The sequence below is a fragment of the Amblyomma maculatum genome, chromosome 8 (genome assembly GCF_055883805.1).
Source record: "Amblyomma maculatum isolate TAMU_Amacu chromosome 8, ASM5588380v1, whole genome shotgun sequence".
Lineage (NCBI taxonomy): Eukaryota > Metazoa > Arthropoda > Arachnida > Ixodida > Ixodidae > Amblyomma > Amblyomma maculatum.
Window position 1 is genome coordinate 45,395,986 of NC_139351.1, and position 17,808 is coordinate 45,413,793.

A 17,808-nucleotide genomic window follows, 5' to 3' on the forward strand; every position below is an offset into this window, starting at 1 on the left:
CACCCGCCCGGGCAGCGAGCAGTGGAGAGGCTGGGCGAAAGTGAGAGAACAGGTCAGCCATAGTGGTTGCGGAAGGCTAACACATATAATAATAATAAATGATAATAATAATAGTAATAATAATTGGTTCATAAGAAAAGGAAATAAAAAGTATCTAACACTTGTTCTGTGTATATCTGAACCGCACAGTAAGGGAATGAAGATTGGAGTGAAAGTGAACAGAAAGAGATGCCGTAGTGGAGGGCTGCTTAGTAATTTCGACCACCTGGGGATCTTTAATGTGCACTGACATCGCATGCCGTCGGGATCGCAACCAGGAGCTCCGGCACAGTGGTCGGGCATCTTCACCACTGCACCACCGCGGTGGGGCTAACGCATAGAGTTACTTTGCTTCCGCGGCGAATATGAAGGCCTGATAGGAAAGAGCTCAAACTACCATCCATCGTGGGCTGCGCAGTTTTCGGAGTGAACAAAATTAGGGGCGCTTACGTATCCTGACGTTTTGACGCATTACCCGTGCGGTAAGGCCCTGGGAACGCTTGTGAAGTAACGGTCGTTTATATTTTGTTGCATCGTTTAGTAGCGCTAACTAGCAATATTTAGTGTAATAGTAAATGGTGTTCAGTAGTAGGGTGTAGTGTAATCAGAGGGCTCCTTGGTGTATATAGTGTTCTGTATAGTGCTGCATTATTCTGATATGTAGTTGCTACTTACTCGGCGATACAAGTTGGCCCATAAGGCATCTAAGCCGTTACCCTGAAATAATTTTCGGATGGCCGAGAGATGCCTCTTCAGCCTTACAAGCCAAATGCAGCGCTTTATACTTCCGCTCATCAAGCTTTGTTTGTTTCAGAAAATAGTATTTTTCTAACGTTTTGTTTGAGGTTACAACCTTGTGATGATCACAGCATTTTGAAGAAATTTGTGGACGACCTATGCCTGACGTCAAGATCTGCGTGTTGACGCGAAATCTTACGTCACGAATATCTCGCTGTAAAATAGCATCTGCAATAACGACAGTGTGACTCAGACTCGAGACGTCATGTTGACGCCGTGCATTGAGCGCTCACTCATGTCATCTGTCAAAGACGCCTGCCAGAGTTGGTTCCAACTCCACCAGTGTATCTTCTTATTGGCCACTAACGTCGCCGAGCGGTTATAGGCTGGTTGTGTGTGACCTCAGGAGATGACGTGTTGAATAGCGATTGTTCGTCCCGCGCACGCCGACTTTTCAGTAACGGGATTGCTAATGTTGTCCCATTAAAAAGACTGTCTTACTGTATGCAGAAGTCAGATGAATGGGGGCACTCTGACGCTGCAAGCCATCATCTTAGCACTGGCACTGGCTTGCGGAGTCCAGGGGGCGGATGATTTCCCTTTCACGGACTGTACGGCCATGCCTGCGGGCTTGGACGCCGCCAAAGCCAAAGACCCAGGAGGTACCGAAGGATTGGATGCCGTGAAAGGCGATGGGCGCACGGTCAAAGGTAAGAAAGCCAGCCGGCAATCTTACGAAGGAGAGTCTCGTACTTCGGAAGTCACCATCAGAAAAGAGTCAGTATCTCAGCCGCTAACTATAAATGGTGCTAACAGTTTGGTCCATCCGTGCCACTGCATCGATGAAGGGGGGGTAAGCAGGTGCTGATGGGCGACGCGACGAGCATAACCTCCTTTTCACTTTCCTTTTGATTAGTCACGAGCACCCGGTATTTCCGCCCGCAAAAATAAATTGCGGACGGAGAGACTTTTCATGGATTTTTTCGACAGACTCCCAGCTCTGGTGCTAGGGTGTGCTGCATCTTGATCCCTCTATGCAAATAAGTTTTCTTAAGAAGATTTGCCGACCGATATGGTTCCCCTTACAGTTCAATGAACAAAGGTTCCGCGCTGAAGCCGGAGGGTCTGTGATTTTTACTTTAAACTTCTTGGTCGGCGCCTCTCATGTTTTAAATAATAAATTTTCTCGATTGGACTAGATTTTCTCGAACCTCGTGCAGAATGGTAACAGTGATATCAGAGATTGGTGGAACGTCCTGAAAACAGCGAATTGGGAAACAAGCACATCAGGGTGTTTCATCGTAGTGATGGAAACTGAAACGAAAGCTTCACTAAAAAAGTTAGATGCACATTTCTCGTCGGCTTTAAATTGAGCTCCATTTTACCTTCATGGAGAAGTCCTCTTAGAATGTGTGGTGCACGGATCCGATAGCGCTCCTTTCAGCTGCGTATATTGCGCCAAAAAATCAAAACCTTGACCTGCTTAAGTGTTGGTGACCACAATGTTGTGGTGTCCGCTCCGCCCAAACGTAAATGTCCCCCGCGGGGGTGGCGCAGTGGTTAGGGTGCTCGACTACTTTTCCCAAGGATGCGGGGTTGAATCCCGGCCTCGGCGGCCGCTTTTCGCTGGAGGCGAAAAGCAAGGCGCCCATGTACTGTGCGATGTCAGTGCACGTTAAAGAGCGCAAGGTGGTCAAAATTTCCGGAGTCCTCCACTGCGGCGTCTCTCATAGCCTGAGTCGCTTTGGGACGTTAAACCCCACAAAACCAAACCAAACTAAACCTTTTTGTCGAGACTGCTATAGTGAAGGCTTTCATATTGCCGAGGTCTGCCGCACTATCAACATGCGCCACGTCCTGCCTTCCAACGTATTTCTTCGCCCCCGAATCGGCTCTACCTATTCCACCGTCGTCATGGAAGGATGCTTGTCCTTTGGTAGATGTTTGATAGTTATGGTGAACTCTTATAAATGAAGTTTCTATTCAACCTCCGCCAAAGTTTCTGCGCTTTTTCCTACACCGCAGATTTTGCGTTGTCGTTCGTTTCCTACCATTCAGTTGTGAAGGAGCTGCCAATTTGGACGTCTCCTTTCACTTTAGAGGGTGGTATCAGAATCAGCTTTTCAGGATTGCATTCACGTTACCCAGAGGCCACACAGGCATGTTATACGACTTGTTTTGAGAGGGGCTTTATATGTGGGCTGGTAGCCTACGCTATCGAATCATAACGTTAAAGGTGGAGCTTAAGTGTCCCCATATTTTTTCAAACTGACATGATATCTTTTAACATTTTGCGGTTTCCGGTCCTTTTCTCCATCGCTCTCAGATTCAAGTGAGGCTATGAGATGAAGCGTGGAAGGTATGAGTAGGGATATCTCAGAATGACGTTTGAAGCGTTAGCTCCTACTGCTTATATTTTCCGGCTTCTCGCTCGTGTCTTCATTGTTCTCAAATGAGAGATAGCGGCGATTTTTTGTGGGTACAGCTGCAGCACTGTACATAACACCTTAGCTACCATTGCCCACCCATATGATCGAGCTCTCTACCAGATACACATTGTGAGACGTCATATTCCCCAAAAGTCACGGGACCGAGCCTCCCCTCCTCCCCCCGTACCGCGGCATTACCTACTATAGTGTCAACCGGCGTTTTATATGCCACCTGGGGATGGGTGTGTGTCGTCACTTACGATCAGCAATGGTGGCTGAATTGCGGTCCACCTGTTTGAGATACAGGCTCCTGAGTGGCTCAGACGAATCGGCACCGCACAGAAATGATTTTAAAGCTGAATCCTAACATGTGCGAAGGATTCGCCAGACGACCTTAGGTCCTGGAAACCGCGGTATGGTGCGATCTTCGTTTGGCCATGGTAGGCGAACCAGGGGTCATAAAGAGGTGCGGACGGTACCCAATGAATCGTTGTTTAGAGATGTACACACTGGTTCTAGAATTGAGGACTTATGAAGAAATTATCTCAAACTCGAGCTAACGTTGTTGATCATACGCGGGCAATGGCTGAGCTCATTTTTTCTCTGAAAGCTCTCTTTCAGGTTAGTCCGAGCTTATTGGCTTTCAGTTGGGTCTCGACGAGCAAATCAAACATGTTGCGTTTTCCAAGCTTCAATAGTTCCCCAGAGGGCGATTGATTGGCAGCCTTGGGCTGCCTTATAAGCATCCCTAATAATAATTGGTCCACAGGAAGGGAAAGGCACGGTATCTGTCACACATGTTTCTGTGGACACCCGTCCCAAGCCGTAGGGAAGGGCGTAAGGAGGGATTGAAAACGGAAAGACAAAGTGGAGCCGTTGTGGAGTGCTACGGAGTAATTTCTACCACGTGTGGATCTTTAGCGTGCAATCACGTTAAATGTGCCCAAGGTAGTGTATCATTTTTCGTTAATTCGAGGTGCGGCAGCACATAGGCATTTGTGCTGATTAACATCGCCTAATTGTTTTTGCACAGGATACTTCCCGTTTTTCTTTCTTTTTCTATTCTTCTATTCTATGTTTTTGATGAGCCTGCAGCATTATAGGTTGTGTCGAAGCTTGTCGTAATGTTTCTATGATGTGATTACTGCGGTGTTTGCACATATATATTTAGAATTCATGGAGTGCTTGCTTTTTGATAATGTTCTTGTACCATGATTTCGAGTTCCGGATAGTGTAGTATGTTATGTTTTCATGCAGAGTTTCATCGCAGTATGCCACACGCGTTTGGTAAGTTTAGGAAGCGACTAAGCGCTGCACGCTAGGGATGATATTGAACATATTGTGTTTAGCTACCAAACAGTAGGTTGGTTGGTTGGTTGGTTTGTGGGGTTTAACGTCCCAAAGCGACTCAGGCTATGAGAGACGCCGTAGTGGAGGACTCCGGTAATTCCAACAAGCTGGGAATCTTTAACGTGCACTGACATCGCACAGCACACGGGCGCCTTGCTTTTCGCCTCCATCGAAAAGCTGCCGCCGAGGCCGGGATTCGATCCCGCGTTCTTGGGAACAGTAGTCGAGCGCCGTAACCACTGCGCCACCCCGGTGGGGTATCAAACAGTAGGCGATACAGGTTCAGTGTGCAGAGTAAGCTACATGGCGAAGAAATGCTTGAATTCGCACACTTGGGCTGTACTGTATGACTAACAAAGGCGGCGTTTCATTGCACGCCTAGCTTCCTTATGCAGTTCATTTTAAATTTTGACCATTTCTACTCTACTTCGATGTAGCTATGCCTTGCAGACGGATAAATCTCAAGGTTTGGTTTAAAACGAATACCAGAAAGTAAAGTTGGTGTAATTGTACTTTTGTGCTTACCAGTTTGAACTAGAACATCCAAACAAAAGGTAAAGGTATGGTTTGCACGGTATTCTAGCCGATCGAGGTCGTGATCCAAGATCCATGGAGAAATGCTTTCACACGTAGCGCTAGCAACGCCCATATAGCACCAGCATAGTATTGTCACGTAGTGGTAACAAGCCTGGTAGCCACAAATGAACACACTGACTTTTCACTCAATGGAACTCCTTATTGGGATGACTTGCGCCCAAAGGAACTACGCAATCGGCGGTTGAACTAAGAATGCTCGTCGCATGCGCCAACGCTCATTGTAACGGCGGCAAGGAAACATCGAGATAAAGCTGCAGACCGTGACTACAGAATCTGGAACATTGCAGAAGCACACGCGAGTGGAATGAATCTTCTAGATCCATCCCGACGCGTCTTGCGCGACGAAGAGAATGATAAAGCAGCATCTCGCGATAACGAGCATGAACAGAAACATAGGAGAGAATCGATCCTCGCACTAGAATCACTGTGATAAGGCAGCATGCCGGCGGCGGTCAAGAAAGAAAGAATAGAGAATTGTATCTTGCGCGGCATTACTCCTTCTTTAAAAAGGCATCGCTTCGATGCTTACAAAATAAGCACAGAAAGGTGAAAATACTAGAAATTAAAAGGTCATTTAGCGCGTAAAATAAGGCTTCAGGCGCACCTCATGGACGTTTGCTTGGTGTGCCCGGCGCCGCTGGGATGTGGTCAGGCAATCGCGGATGACTTCGTAATCATGATGTTCTATGCGCCGAAGGATTTTATATTGCCAAAAGTATCGGCGTATTAACGTTTCACAGTCCACAACGGCAAATTGGAGTCCAAACCCGCTATTGGTATCCTGGCTTGTACTCTACTTGGCGTCGTCGAAAGTTGTATCGTGGGGTGTGAGTGCGCTGTTCGTCTTTTATACGCAGCCGTGCAAGCCGTCCGGCATCCTGTGCACGCTGAAGATACGCGGTGATGACAGGGTTGTCTTGTGTTACGTGCGGCAGCACGTAACACAAGACAACCCTGTCATCACCGCACGTAACAATGTCGTGTTTCGTGCGGCATCAAGCGTTGTCGCGAGCTCCCTGCCGCACACAAGCTTGAACGGGGCTGCTATGGTTATCTCCTAGTTGGCTGTGTTATACGAGAAAATCACGTAGGGCAAGATGGTGTCTGTGGTCTTGTGTTCGGCGTGGACGTACAGCCTTTGTCAAAAGTGTAGAGCCCAGGGGGTCCGCTTCTGAGCCGTGTAGTGGCGCTGATTTAGCTTTAGTGTAGGTCCTTCCCATTGTAAAGGGCAGGGCAAAATATCTTCTTACCAACAAAAGATTCGGAACCCATGAAATGCATTACAATCCGCACGAAGTGGCCAGAAGCAGACCCCAGGGCTCTTCACTTTTAAACAAAGACTGTACATGCTAGCATGTCCGCTATAGTTTTATTCAGGCGTTCCGTGAGTCCATTCCTGTGCGGGTGGTAGGTGGTCGTCTTCCGGTGACCTGTAGTGACTTGTGTGGCTGTATTTCAAGGCGGCTTGAGTGAGCTCCGCCGTAAATGCTGTTCCCCTGTCTGTGATGAGCACTTCGGGTGCGCCGCGTCGCAGAAGAATGCGCTCGACGTAAAACTTGACTACTTCTTCTGGGGTACTATAAGACAGTGCCTTTGCTTCAGCATAATGAGTGAGGTAATCTGTGGCCCCGATGATCCACTTGTTACCTGTAGAGGAAGTCTGTCACTTGTTCGGGGTGGTATGGGGTTCAGTAGCTCAGAAGATCTGATTGGAGGCCTCTTGCGTCGCTACTGGTCCAAGCGCTGCTGCTGTGTGAAATTGCTGATGCTTACCGGTCCTAAGAAGGCATAATCGTCACCGTCCTTCAGGGGGCGCGTCAAAAGGAGCCCGTGACAAGTAGTCTGCATCGGAGTGCTTGCGACCAGACTTGTAAGTCCCCGTGATATCAAGTTCGTGGAGGCGTAAGCTCCGTCGTGAAAGACGACCGGAGGGGCCTTTCAAGTTGGCGAGCCAGCAGAGTGCGTGGTAATCGCCTACCACCTTAAATGACCGACCGTATAGGTACGGGCGAACATTGAATTTGCCCAGATGATGGCGAGGCACTCCTTTCCTCTGGTCGAGTAATTGGATTTGGCTTTTTAGAGGCACCTGACAGTGTACGCGGTAACTTTCTCCTGTCCGGCACTCTTCTGAACAAGAAGGACATCTTGTGCCACAATTCTTTCATAGGTGTGAATTTCGGTCTCGGCGTTATCATCAAAATGGGCCAAGACAGAAGAAGACTAGGCGGAGCTTAAGTTCGTTTAAAGCTGTTTGCGGCGCTTCCCAATTAAAATGTACATCAGTCTTTTTGACCTGCGTCAACGTTTCGGCGATGAGAGAAACGTTCATGACAAATCGTCGATAGTAAGCACACAGCTCAAGGAAACTGCTCATAGCTTTCTAGTCTGTGGGCATTAAAAACTATGCAATAGCAGCTGTTTTCTCTGAGTCTTGGCTAACATCATCCTCGCTGACGATGTGAGCTACAAACCGCAGTTTATCGTTGACGAAGGCATTTCTCTGGTCCCAATGTTAGCCCTGACGACTTCATTGCGTCCAGCACTGTCCGAAGCCTTTTCAGGTAGTATTGAAAATTGGAAGCCAATGCAACGACGTTGTCTATGTATACGAGACAAATCTGACATTTCAAGCCAACCATTTCAGTATCCGTTACTCGCTGGAAGGTGGCTGTTACGAAGGAGAGGCCGAAGCGCATTACCTTGAATTAGAAGAGGCCGTCCGGTATTATGAGCTGTCGCCTCTTGGTCTCTTTAATCGAGCTCAATTTGCCAGTGGCTGTTCGTTATGTCCATCGATGAAAAGTACTTAGAGTTGCAAAGGCCATCCAGTGTGTCCTCGATGCGGGGGACCGGGCAGACGTCCATCTTTGTTACGCCATTCAAGCGGCTGTAGTTAACGCAGAAACTTAGTGGTCCGTCTTTCTTCTTTACTAGAACCAATGGCGCCGCCCAGGGACTCTTCGATGGCTAGATGACGCCATTGCGAAGCATTTTCTGGACTGGAGCATTTTCGCGGATGGACTGGCGTTCAGGTGGTGATAAGTGGTAGAGGCTTTGGCAGAGAAGTCTGCTGTGTTCGTCGGTGGCAATGAGGTGACTGGGCAGTCGAGTTTGACGCCCCTTCGACGCTGACAAAATATTCGCTGTTGCTTTGAAAAAGTATCCGTATTTTGTCTTTCTTGGCTCGGGGTATCGCTGGATTGACGTCGAACGTGGGCATTAAGCCTTGGTTAGGCGCATCATCCACGCATTTTCGGGAAGGGCGAGGACGTCCTGGATGTCTACTAGGTCGTCGAGGAAAGCAACCTTCGTGCCGCTGTTGAGATGGCGGTATTCTTTAGTAACGTTCGTGACCAGTACGTGAGATTGTCCATGCCGGAAGTGGGCGCCGCCACCGGCGATTCCCAGTCCACGCTCCAGAAGCAACTAGATGTTTACCTCGAAGACGCCTTTGCCCACGCAGGCGGAGATGCTTGATTGGGGCGGTACTCGTCGTCCTCGTCGGCTGCGGAGGATCTTTGTTAGTTCCCAGCATAGCAACCTCTCCTCCAAAGGTTGCTACCTTTATTTTCGCCTACGGGGGATAGGGGACCTTATTTGCGCACTGTTATCATAGTTCCGGCCAGGCAACGCAAAGTGGGCCCTGTACGGCGATGGAGAGCGGTACCGAAGGCTTGGCGACTCTACCTGCGCAAGTAGTATTCGATTTATTCTCGTCGCTCGCCAGGATGGGGTCGTGGGCATCGATAGCGAAGGCGTGCCGGCCGATGTATGTGTACGGGCAGTGGCGTAAAATATGGCCGGCCTCACCGCTGTGGAAGCATACAGGCGGTTAGCAGCCCTCCAGCTGGAGGGTCTTGAGCTTGGCGGATGAGGGCCAAGGGCGGCGTTCAGGAACGGCACGTCATGACGAAGGGTGCGGCTTGGAGGGTCACGTCGAAAAGCATTTCGGCGTAACGCAGCAGCATATTTTATTCATTGCTGCTTCTTGCGCGGGAGCTTTCGGAGCCGTAGCTTGAGGAACGCTCAATGCTTGCCGGACTTTTTCACGAATGACGTCCGTGAGCGACTTAACCTGCGGCTGCCCTTGCGACAACAGGAGTCGGCGCAATTCTCCACAAAAAAATTGGAGGGCTATCTCACGGGGATTATTTCCACTTGTATGAGTGGTGCTGTAGTATATTGCACACTGCGTTTCAAGAGACCAGTTGTAGAGCGGCGTCCTAGCTTCAAAGGTACTTTCAGTATTCGCTGCTTCCTGGCAGAAATCTGCAACACGCTTTGGCGACCAGGGAAGCAGAACTGAAAACCGCAGATCTTTCACACCGCGCATTAACAGGTTCACCTTGGTTTCGTCTGTCATGATGGCATCTGCCGAAGAGGCGCTTCATCTCCTCAATGTATGCCAGGACTGGCTCATTAAGAGCTGAATTCTTGATTGACGGAAGGACTTGGCTCTTTTTGTCTTGACGGAGCTTTCAAAGGCCTCCAAAACTTCCCCTTTGAATGTCTCCCAGTCCTTCAAGGAACTCAATATTTTCGAACCAGGTTCGTTCAGGTCCTTGAAGAGCAAAGTAGACTCTTGAGTTTCAAAGTGTCGTTCCAGCCGATGAATTATGCCACGAGGTCGAAAAAATCAATAAAGTCTACAGCATCTTCATTGAGCAGTCCTTGGAAAATGGGGGAACTCCCGGGGCTGAACGAAGAGAACCGGTGCTGCAGACTGGCCATTGTTGACGTTGAGACCTTCTGAGGTCGAACGGGGTTTGGCAGCAGACCGTGGTTGGGTTGGAGCCCTTGAAGTCGGCGGCTGGCTCGGTGACCTGTAGGCTGCTCCCCCAGGGTGACAAGAAAGATGTCAAGGTCATCGCTTGGAGAACTAGGCCGGATATTAAAGCGCAAGACCGGCTATGACCTTCTTCTGAGGTCGAACGGGGTCTGGCAGCAGACCATGTTCGGGTTGGAGCCCTTGAAGTCGGCGGCTCGCTCGGTGACCTCTCGGCTGGTCCCCCAGGGTGACAGGAAAGATGCTAATGTCTTCGCTTGAACTAGGCCGGACCTCAAATGGCAGCACAGTCATCAGATGTCACGTAGTTGTGACAAGCACGATATCCACAAATAAAGACGCTGGCTTTGCAGTCAAAACTCTTTATTGGGCTGACTTGCGCCCGAAGAAACTAAGCTATCGGGGGCGGCGATCACAAGAATCGAGTTCGTCAAACTAGGAATGACCGTCGCGCTCGCCAACGCTCAATTTAAGGCGGCAAAGAAGCATTGAAATAAAGCCGCAGACCATGACTAGCGTAATCTGGAACATTGCATAAACACAGGCGAATGGCAGTTACCTTCTAGACTCCTCTAGACGTATCTTGCGCGACAAAGAAAATGATAAAGCAGCATCATCATTATGATAAGGCCGCAAGCCGGTGGCTATCAAAATAAAATAAACGAAGACTTCAATTGTTCTCTTCACCATCAACTGCTGTAGCAAGCCTAATTGATTTGAGCTGCCCGAAGTGTGGCCCACAGGATGCTGACGTAGTTATCAGAACTGTGATGCCACTGCACCCCTTGTCCATGTGAGCCACGTAGCAGCCTCAAATCGTGTGCTTCTATAATTAACTAGAATGTTTGCACAGCTTTATTTGAGTGCTTAGGCGGCGGTGCCTGTTAAAACATTTTTCGTGCTTTTTGCCGCAGTGACCTTGCGAGGTACTTACAAGGGATTCCGGATCCACGCCGTCATGGCTGGAGACAAGATGGCGAAAGGAAAGTTCATGGCGGGCGATGATTACAAGAATGACGTGAAGATGTTGACTTGTGACGGCATGGAAGGGGTGAGTACCGGTTTGTACTCTGTGTTCAGTGGGAAAACGTGAGTCCGCTTTGATAAGAAAGGAACTTCAAGGCTTATTGCTTCCGAAAGAGCAGAAATGGTTGGTTACAGATTCGCTCGTCCCCTTCAATCTGCTCTTGCGCGCATTTTGGATTTCAATAACCCTTTAATAGACAACGAGACAGTGATGACAGCGATAGCGTCAAATGCAGATATAATGTCACGATTATCTAAAGCAATGCGGAAAACATGTTAGGCAAGACGTTTATAAACATGGAATTCCTTCGCTACAGGCAACAAATGTTGATCCGCCTTGCATGCGTTGTGTTACTTGAGCACTTCACCACTGACTAAAGCTTCTGGCTTTTGATACTAACAAGATTGGCGTCTACACATTGCGATCAATAAATACCTCAAAAAGAGAAATAAATTAGGAGTCATTCAGAGGATATGGCATATTCCTTATACCAATGGTCACCAAAGTTGCTAGAAATATGCGCGAACGCATTATTTCGCTAAATGATTTAGACTATCGTCGTCCCAGTGTAACTGCGGGCTAGCCCCGGAATGCTTTATGGTACTATTCTGGCATAACTATAGGCTCGATTTTTCAGCTTTAAATTTTTGCGATTATTTGTCGGTTGACGTATCTGCGCTGAGGCAAACATTCGATACAAGAGATCTGGAATTACGCTTTTGGAAAACAAGGAATGTGTTTTCTTGCGGCACGTCTCTAGAACTGCAGCAAGCAGAATATGCGACTCCGGAAGGAGGCATCCAGGCAACAAACCCAAATGAAGGACAAATAGTTGCTCATCATGTCCTCTATATACAAAACAGCCGCGCCTCATGACGTCTTCATACCTAGGAATTTCAGATATTTCCCATGAACAAGTTCCTGAACTTACAGTTTTCAGATATTGTTTAATATCACGATATCAACGTTAGAGAGGGAAGCTTTATTTTCCGTTAACGATGGGGTGAATGAGCCTTACTGCAGCAATTGCAGTTTGATTGGTCCATGTCCCCTACACGACAGGTGGCGCTTATGCATCAGAAGTATCAATATAATACAAACGCGTTGTCTTTATGAACGCAATGCCAACAGTATTGTACAACTGCAAACGAAAACGTAACTCTGAGGTAGAGGCTACGAAAATATGAAATGCAAACTATCCTTTATTTCAAGGGCGGGATTGCACACAAGGACAGCTCTAAAGACCTGAGTAACATCGCCGTGACGTGGACAGCCGACGATAGTTTTGAAGGAACAGTGAAGTTCATGTAAGTACTATTTCAATATTAATCGTGTACGCGTTGCTTTTCCGTGGCTCACTGAGGTAAGTGTTCTATGTGAACAGCGTAATGCGTTCACCTATCATAGCCTATTATTTCACTCCGTAGAGCTCTAGCACTTGCCATTACTAGTTTAGTTTAACTAACGGAGCTTCACGTCCTAAAGTGACAGAGGCTATGAGAGACGCTGTACTGGAGGGACCGCGGCACTTACCATATGTAATGAATATAAAGTAGCGCTTGCTCGGTTAATGTCTTCATCTTGCCGGTCTCTTTAATGAACTGTTTTACTGGTCGTGTTAGCAACAAAGACATGAAACACAGCAACAAAAGCTTTGCTACGCAGACTTATAGAATAATGTCTTGCTAACAGACCTATCGGCAGCAAACTGAAGGGATGCAAGAGAATTGAAATACAACTAGAAAGAAATCAACCATGAATGCATGACAAATATGCGGCCACAATCAAAAAGAATTTATGCAGATTAAGAACAGATGAAAAGTAAGGTTGAAAAAAAGACAAAATGGATACTTTAGGAGGAAGAAGAAACTGATTAAGTGAACGTTTCGGAACAAAATACATTAGCGTCTGACCGTGATCGATCAAAAAGGCAGGGCCGGGCGCAAACGCCAATTCCTGGTTACTAGTTAACTCTAAGGCTGAAGAGTTTTTTTTTCTTATAATAATTTTACGTGAGAAACATTCTGCGGGAATTTAACGCATTTTCGCTGGTCCCTTTGCATTGTTTTCTCTCTGCTTGCGTGTTTTGCTGCCACACGGGAAGCAGAATTAGCCTCTGGTCTACGAAATAGGTTCCTGTTCGCAAGCATCTGGAAGGAGAAGGACCATAAAATAATTGCGCCATTTTCTCAAGAGACACGCCTCCTATTCTTTTGGCAGGCGCAGAGCGCATTCATGACTATCTGTGCTATAAGAGAAAAATGAACTTTTAGTACAATTTTGCTATCATTTTGGATCCTTTCACGTTATTCACTTTCCGGACGTCTACAGATTAGCAGCGATTTTGCTTTCAATGGTTGCTGATACTGATAAGAAGGGGCTGAAAGGGCGTTGATTTTGAAACAATATCTTAATTCTGTACAAGTCCTTCATTTTTCTATAGATTCATGTCCTCAAAAAGCCGCCACATTCTGACAGCTTGTGCAAGAATTGCCACTCAAAGCCAACAGCTATTATGGCGGCTTCGCAAGGCGTATGGTGCTAAAAAAGTTTCGACAGAAAAATAATACTGGCTTGGTTTATAATAATATCGAGCTGGTTTCCACTAACTAACGGCAGAGCGGACACGAGTTGCAGGACCGTTTGGTCGTTTGATAGGTGATACAGCCCGGTTGGGGCGTCTCACATTTCGCATGCATACTGAGCCTGCTCTTGACATCCCGCTCTTTGGTGGCTTGCATCTGCATTTTCATGAGAGCTCAGCCACTCTCCCACGGAGCGTTCATGTCCGCGGGCGTCCGCGTCTGCTTAGGCCGTCAGCGCGTATAAGCATGTCCAGATCTGAAACCTTGGGCGCTTTGAGGGGCGACAAGCAAAAACGGAAACAGGCCAGAACCGAAGAGCGTGTCAAGAAACGGCGGTTTCGTGCCCCTGATTGCCGGCCGATCGCCACTCGCGGGTGTGTGTGTGTGTGTGTGTGCGCGCGTGTGTGTGCATGTGTGTGCGCGCCGCGGTGCTCTTCAGCGGCTGGTGTAGCGTTACTGGCACGACTGCTACTTGCTACTGCCGGCTGGTCGACCAGCGGTTGTCGCCACTGAAAGCTTCCAAGGTTTCAGGCCTGGACATGTGTACGCGCTGGCGGCCTAACGTGAAATTCGAGCCTACAAGGGAGCTGCGAGTCGGCACCAAGGAGTCGAGGAGGATTCCTCTGTTACCGACACCGCCGAACCAACGCCGTGACTGCCAGGCTCCAAGGACCCACGCAAGCGGGCGGCCCCCCTAGAGAAAAAGAAAAACAATGGAATGCTTGGAGAGAGAAACGCGGCCAGCCGGTGTTGAAAACAGTGGCTTGCAAGACGCCGAACGAAACGATCTTGGTTTACATTTATTTACAGTTTCTTCCATGTAGCCATAAAATCAGTTCGCCAGGTTACATCGGAGTTTATATGTGTGACCAAAATATCTTAACGCATGCACGATAATGACAACTACGACACCATGGTTTCTGCGTGAGACCAACGCAAAGAGAACTGGGCTGAAAACGCTATGCGTGAACAGCGGACACAATCAGCCCTAATCGACAACAACTCAATTGCCGTCGAAGGGTTACGTCTCACGTTCCAGACTCCGCCACAGCTCCTCACTGAATTGATTGCCGACAGCCGAATCCTCACAGCTGTTTGGCTCTCCAATAAGGGGAAGAGATTCCGTAGACACACGTAAAAGAGTAGAGACACCAATATTTCGAGTTATGGTTTTATGGTTCTGCTTGATGCCTTGAAACCCAGTGATAATAGTATGCAGCATAAAAGTTCCACCACGCCACGACTAAATAATTGCACTAAGATATATCACGATCAGTTTCGGTTTCCAATGTTAGCAGCACGAACTGCGGCGTAACGTAGACGACGCGCGTGCGGAACGAGTTAGTGATCACGTGACCTCAAAAACTCCTGCGCCCAGGTGTAAGCATTGGTCTGCTTTGAAAAACACGTGCGTGACACATCACACGCGTCCGCGCTGACAATGACATCACCCTCGTCGTCGTCGTTTCCGTCCTGGCCGTTCTCGCCGTCATCAAGCGACATTGAAGATTTACGGGAGGACTATTTTGCCACCAAAGTGGGCACACAAAATCACTATCGGTTTTACCCGCTGGCGAGCCTGCCACCAAACCCGCCGCCCGATGGCCCAAGCAACGCTTCCGAGAGGGAGGAAGCAGGCGACCACGATGTCCGCCGAGGCAACAACTTGGTAAGTGGTCGGTGCACCGCATGCTATTGTACCGCTGTGATGTTATGCAACAGCTACATGCATGTATAATTTGGCATTCGTTCCCAATCTCACGAGAGCGTACCGCATGGTTTTCCGCCAGCGCCATACGCGAATGATTTAACAAAGCTGCTAACTGTACATGGGCGATATGGGTACGCGTGTAAGGAATACGGACGTTTTCGGTTAGAACCATGTCAGTGATGTTAGAATAATATGCTAAGTGCATGAGTGAAATAAATATACGTCTTAGGCACGCGATTTGTTTTACCGATGCAATAATTTCAATCCTATGCGTCTGTTTATTCGTTGATCATCGTGCGCGCTGTGCGTCAAGCAAGGGCAGAAGTCAACATTGCGGAACATTCTCTTAGGTGCCAGTGCAGCCGGAGCCGTCCGATGCACACCGAGCGGGAAAGCCTCTGCTGCCGCGAGGTACGGCGTGTGAATGCCCTGGTGCAAGACGACGCAGAATGCATCGCCGAGCACGCTGCATTAGCAGTGCTGAACACCTACGCTTTAGAGGTCGCCTATTACGAGGTGATCAATAACCAGCCGGCCGCTGTGGAGGACCAGCGGCCTCCACAATGTTGCTGGGAGGAAACTAGTATGTGACGAGAGCATGTATCATTCATTAGTTGTTCTCAGAAAGAAGATTATCGAATCACAAGGCACCTCTGCATGATTTTGTATGACTAACTTTGTATTTTCGCGATATTTGCACTGGCTCCTTAAAAACCTAATTCACAATTTCAAAGTGACGAACTGTTTAAGAACAAAAAAGCAAGGCGTCCGTACACAGTTCATTGTTAGTGCATGCTGAAGAAACCTAGGTGGTCGAAACATCCTCAGACCTCCACCGTGGTGTTCATCATAGGCAGAGTCACTTTGGTACTTAAATCCTACAAATCAAAGCAAATATTTCTCAAAACTGCATATGTGTATAAGCCATATTACATCTGTGCTAAAACATACACGATTGTAATATGACTTAGAGTTGAAGCGTTGTGATAAATTCGAAAAGAGTGAATGTATATCTTTGGAACTGCCGTAATGTGTTCTCACACCTGTTAAATTATGCTTTCCTTTTTCAGCCGGTACATATTTGCTGCCGACCGGCAGTTTGTGCGGTGGGTCTACCATCGATTTGGCAAGTACATCAAAGTACTACCAAGCATCGTGGTAAGCGCAATAAGGAACAGATTCCCTTCAGAGGAATACACAGGATTTAGGCATTCCCGGTTTTGATAAACACATCTTGCACAAAACAAAAAGGTATATATCTTTATTTCAAGTTGCCATTTTTCATAAAGACATAATAGGGTGAAAAACATGAGTGTCATCAACAAAAGTACGGAACAAACTATTATGAGGCATGCACAAAGAGCATGCTAAACAAAGCACATCATATACAGAAGCCATATGGGTTCATGAAGGTACCAATGCCATAAGGTTAATATGTGTCAAATGTGGCAGCAACAAATCAGCTCATCAAATGCAATAAAAAGGTGGACGCTACGCACATTCTTCCCTATCCTGCACATGTGAACGTGATGAGAAAGCATGCTCATATAGCAAGCACCATCTGCAGCCAGTCAATGCATGCAGTCTCATAACTTCATGTGTCGGCAGCAGGTGCTGATCCAGTAAGCAACCCATGCAACCATCCAACTTGTTTAGGTGAGGATTGAAATGATGGAGTTTTTTTGAGAGGACCACTAACGTAATGTAGCAAAATTACGACAATAAAAGCGCTGTGACAGTTATGCGACTAGTAGGCTGGCCTCATTCTGCCACTTTACAGGAATACGCCTCTGCTTAAATTATACAGGGCAGTCGTTCCATTAGTGGTCGGAAGTACAAGCATCGCTAACTACTTTCTGTGGCAAGGGAATCACTGCACAAGCAGAGAGGAACGTTAAGTGTTAACCTGCCTGAAATGATAGGGTACTGGATAATATCATTCTTTACAATTTGTATTAGTATAGGTGTAGTTACTGTACAGGCCAATGTTCCACTGGAGCAGACATCCTACATTGCAGGAAGGGAAGTAAAGGAAAACAATAAACCTCGCTCGTAATATTTAAGTGCAGATGGGTCTTTGTAGCCTTGTTCGATCGTAACAATATTCTGCATTTTGGGTGCAAGAATGGAGTGAAAAATTGCAAATGGCTTCTTGGTATTGCCTTCGCGCTGTACAGTGCAACGCTGTCCAACCATTGTGCCTTACTGTCTATAGTACCGCAACTGAAGAAAAAATCCTTCTGCGGGCTGTCAAGTAGGAAGCTGCAGTTGGCCCATTAAACGCTGACAAATACCAACTGTGTGCTGACAAAGTCACTGTACGTGGGATGCGAGCAGTCACAGGAATTAGGCCACTAAGCCATAAGACACTATCAAGCCAAAGATAAATTATCTCTATAGGTGCATCAAGCTGCACCACACTTCTTTCGGCATAATACCAAACAATACAATGTGCTTGTAAATGCCATTATTACATTTCATTTTAATTTCACTGGTCACTACAATGCACAGCAGAAGACCTTTATCATAGCATTGTTTCTGAA

The 17,808-nt window shown here is 47.5% G+C and overlaps 1 protein-coding gene across 1 annotated transcript in view; it reads left to right on the forward strand.

The window, feature by feature from the left end:
- The first annotated feature begins 1,370 nt into the window (after positions 1-1,370).
- The window catches only part of LOC146181084 (ferric reductase 1-like), a 48,648-nt gene continuing 32,210 nt past the window's right edge, over positions 1,371-17,808 (forward strand). Inside the window, exons 1-3 of the mRNA XM_084577847.1 lie at positions 1,371-1,487; positions 10,857-10,993; positions 12,182-12,276. Of these exons, the coding sequence (XP_084433973.1) occupies positions 1,397-1,487; positions 10,857-10,993; positions 12,182-12,276 (323 nt within the window). The 5' untranslated portion in view covers positions 1,371-1,396. The remainder of the gene's footprint in view (positions 1,488-10,856; positions 10,994-12,181; positions 12,277-17,808) is intronic.